Here is a 4,251-nt window from a genome sequence, read left to right as displayed (position 1 = left end):
TTGTCTTCATGATTCTAAATTTAGCTAATTGTTGGATTTAGAGAATTTTTAGTTTTGATTTTCTTCTTGCACATTGGTTGTTTTGGATCATGTTTTAATGTGGTATTTTCATTACTTCATATTTTTCGGGTACCCTGTTAAATAAATTTCATTTAGTTACTTTTAATAAAATTATTAATTTTGGTCTTTTTTCTAATCTTAGAAAAATGTCGTTTTGAAATGTATACATGCATGTCTATAGTTTATGTCCTAGGGAGTCGGGTCGTTACATCACGTGCCCTCAACGAAAATTTGTATTTAGGAGAAGAAATTACTTGCAAGAAAATTAAAAGGGTAACACATAGGTATGGTGCTTGCCACAGACACTCTAATGTACTTTGCACAAATGTTAAGACAAGTAGTTTTTAAGGAAGAGATGAACTTACCTTTCATGGAGCTGTCATGCCTTATTTATAGTTGAGTCCTAGAGGTCTTCCTTACTCCAATTGGAGAATAAAATCTATTTACTTTTCTAACTTTGAAACCAGACACATAGGGTCTGGGATCAAGGCGCTAAGGATTTTCCAACAAAGAAGATCCACCCGGATCAACCTCAGTATAAGGAAATTCATGGCCTCAGCCACACCCTTGGGCTCCCAAGACCCACATTGGCCTCAGAGGCCGAGGTGGGCCAAGTGGCTCTTTTAAGCCTAATTTATCTCCCTTTATTTATTGGAACTCTCATGGGTCTGCTTTATAGTAAGTTGCATGTCCTTTAGCAGGGCTAGATAACTCTCTTGGTTCAATCTTGGCTTTTGACCTTTTGCTGCTCTAAAATTGCCTATAACATTTTTGTTTTTTTTTTTATTTATGTAAATTAAGTTAATAAAAATTTCTTCTACCTATAGTTTTCTTATTTTATATTACTTATTTTTTAAACATATTTTAAAAAACCATGTCAAATTTTGAAAACTAAATAACAGTTTTTGAAAACATAGATTTTATTTTTGAAATTTAGCTTAGAATTAAAATGTGTTTTCATGGAAGGTTAAAACCTTACCAACAAATTGTGCATACACAAGTATAAAATTTAAAAAAAAAAAAAAAAAATCATGGTTATATAATGGGGCCTTTAGATCTCATTTGATAACTTTTTTTTTATTCTCATTTCCCTTTTTTTTTAATAAAGAAAATTTAAGCCTTTAAACGCCACTTTCATCTATTGACTTTCTATGTTTTGTTTTCTACATTTTATGTGTGTTTTTAAAATAAAAGCCAAAATTTGAAAATTAGTAAAAGTAGTTTTCAAAAAATTGTTTTCAGTTTTGAAAATAGTCTAATAATTCAAATGTTTACATAAGAAATATGAAAATCACGAGTAAAATGTTGTGAGAAAACAAACACAATTTTTGAAAAAGAAAACCCGATGGTTACTGAATGAGATGGTTAGTTTTAAATTTTTAGTATTTGAAGATGAGCTTTATAATAACTACTTGCACGTGTGAATTATTTCTTTACAATGTTATCAATACCTTCTACCAATGTTTTGAAAATTCAAGCTAAATTTTGGGGAAAATAAATGGAAAGACTTTTAATCCAAATGAGAAGCGAAAATTAAAGAAAAAGTGAAGAAACCATAAAAATTTCAAAAACGAAAAATAATATTGAAACAAAATTATTATTAAATGAAGCCTTCATAGAATTATGATTCGAGATTAAATAAATTAATATCTTAATGATATATTGTTGGAAATGCGACCAAAGTCCGACATTGATTGCTATGTGATTGTTATGTGATTGTCACACCTGCAATTACAAAAAAGTTATAGTCATGGCTTTGGTTTATTAAAATATATTTTTCATATAATGCAACTTCCCTAGAAATAATTCAAAAATGTTATATAACTGGATTAAAAAATGACCAAATTTATTTAATGTTATATAACTGCATAATCATATGTAGAAATATGTGTTAATTAATTTATATCCAAAAAAATGTGTTTTTAATTTAGGATTTAAAAAATGACATTGGGTTAATATATAAAGGCGATCTATTTAGGGAGAATAGATTCGATTTAAGGCCGTCGTCTACTTGAGTTTAATATATATCTTATGCATTCCATTCATACTTAAATTTTGCAGGAGTGAACACGTTGTCTGAGATCCGTGCAGATGCATGCAAGCCTGCCTGATACACACAACTATTAAAAGGACAAAGAGAGAAAAAAAAAACTCGAGAAGAAATAAACTAACCTAACAAGAATCCATAGTTAGAATCCATGGCGCATACGATGCCTCTATTTTTGTTTCTTTATTTAGCATTCAAACGCCAACCATCATCTAAAAACTATTTCATTCTCACTATAAATAAACCTTCACCAAATAATGTCCATACTCCCACACGGTGCCTTTCACATTCTTCCTTTATTCCATCAACCCTTAAAAATAAGATGTCCAAAATCGCACTCGCCACCGTTCTCGTCGCCCTTTGCATTGTTGTGCTAACCCTAACCCCCATTGTCGTTGCCCAAAACAGCCCACAAGACTTTCTTGATGCACACAATGCGGTTCGAGCAACAGTCGGGGTTGAACCCCTTTTTTGGGACGAAGAACTTGAAACTTACGCTAAAAATTACATCGGATCAAAGATTAAAACTTGCGAGATGGTGCACTCCAATAGCCATTATGGTGAGAACTTGGCAACGGTAAACGGCGAGTTGACGGCAGCGGCTGCCGTGAAGGCATGGGGGGATGAGAAGAAGTACTATGACCATAACTCCAACAAATGTGTGGGAGGCGAGTGCCGACATTATACACAATTGGTGTGGAAGGATAGTTTTTTGGTGGGTTGTGCTACTGTTAAATGCAAAAACAATTGGACTTTAGTCTCATGTAACTATAGTCCTACTGGCAATGTTGTAGGTGAGCTACCTTATTAGGTGATGATCAAATGTTATTCATTTCACGATCTAATTATATGAAAGGAAGATTGACATTTAACACAATCCCTTCAAAGTCAAACGTGGTTGTCTCATGTTTAAATATGGTAGACTTTGTTCTAATAGAATGAAAACACGAGGAAAAAAAACAAAAAAATATATAAGTGAAATATTTGTTATGATGTCGGAAACATTCTTACAATTATTTTTGAAAAACAAACGTGGTGGTTATCTAAATATGCTAGATGTCTATATTTTCAGTCATCTACAATTACAATTTCAGATATATATAAAGATTCTGGCTGGTTTTGATTCCTAGAAAACAAACATCCTTTGAAAGGCTAAGTTGTAGAATCATTAGTTGAATTTACATTACTGGCATTGGTTTGAGAGACTTTGTCGTTCAATTGAAACTTGCATTCGTGATCGGCGCAGGGATTCCATATCAGGGAAACAGGTCCCGCCCGTTTTCCCTTTTGTTTTCCTGAGATTTTTTGTTTTAATTTTTTTCCTAAAATTCTATTTTGTTCGGGTTTGTACACTTTTTTTGGGTTTATATTGGACTAAATTAAAAACTATACTAAATGTCAAAAAGTGAAATTCCTGATATATATATATGGTAGATTGACAAAAGACACAATTTAAATAACAAATAAATGGCATAAACATAAAAGAATAATTGGGATGTGTATAGGTCTCTTACAAGCAAAATTTTAAGAAAGATTGACATTTAACATAATCCCTATAAGTGAAACATGGTTGTCTCATATTTAACTATGGGAGACTTTGTTCTAATAGAATAAAATACGAGGAAAGAAAACAAAAATAATATATAAGTGAAATATTTGTTATGATGTCGGAAACATTCTTACAATTATTTTTGAAAAACAAGCGTGGTGATTATCTAAATACGCTAGATGTCTATGTTTTCAGTCATCTACAATTACAATTTTAGATATATATAAAGATTCTGGCTTATTTTGATATCTAGAAAACAAACATCCCTTGAAAGGCTAAGTTGTTCAATCATTAGTTGAATTTACATTATTGGCATTGGTTTGAGGGACTTTGCCGTTGAATTGAAACTTGCATTCGTGATCGGCGCGAGGATTTTGTATCGAGTAAACGGGTCCCTGTAAGGACCCATTCCTCGTTTTTCTTTTTGTTTCCCTAGACCTTTTTGTTTTAATTTTATCCCTAAAATTATATTTGGTTCGGTCTTGTATATTTTAGTTGCGCTTAGATTGGGCTAAATTAAAAACTAGACTCAATGTGAAAAGTTAAATGCCTAATATATATATATATATACACACACATATATATTTAAAAACCT

General features: G+C 31.6%; 1 protein-coding gene across 1 annotated transcript; it reads left to right on the top strand.

Annotated features, from left to right (window-relative positions):
• Positions 1–2,394: 2,394 nt before the first annotated feature.
• Positions 2,395–2,918, top strand: LOC150031419 (pathogenesis-related protein 1B-like). The gene has a single exon (XM_090308957.1). The coding sequence runs from the start codon at positions 2,430–2,432 to the stop codon at positions 2,916–2,918; it is 489 nt and encodes a 162-aa protein (XP_090165083.1). The 5' UTR covers positions 2,395–2,429.
• The last annotated feature ends 1,333 nt before the right edge of the window (positions 2,919–4,251 follow it).

This window comes from Benincasa hispida, unplaced genomic scaffold (genome assembly GCF_027475165.1).
Source record: "Benincasa hispida cultivar pf3 unplaced genomic scaffold, pf3_genome.v1.1 HicScf1227, whole genome shotgun sequence".
In the NCBI taxonomy this organism is placed as follows: domain Eukaryota; kingdom Viridiplantae; phylum Streptophyta; class Magnoliopsida; order Cucurbitales; family Cucurbitaceae; genus Benincasa; species Benincasa hispida.
The sequence above is the reverse complement of the archived record's forward strand: the minus strand, read 5'-3'. Positions and strand labels throughout refer to the sequence as shown.

Excerpts from the sequence above, each read along its gene's own strand:
- LOC150031419 (XM_090308957.1), top strand. The coding sequence starts at position 2,430 with ATGTCCAAAATCGCACTCGCCACCGTTCTCGTCGCCCTTTGCATTGTT.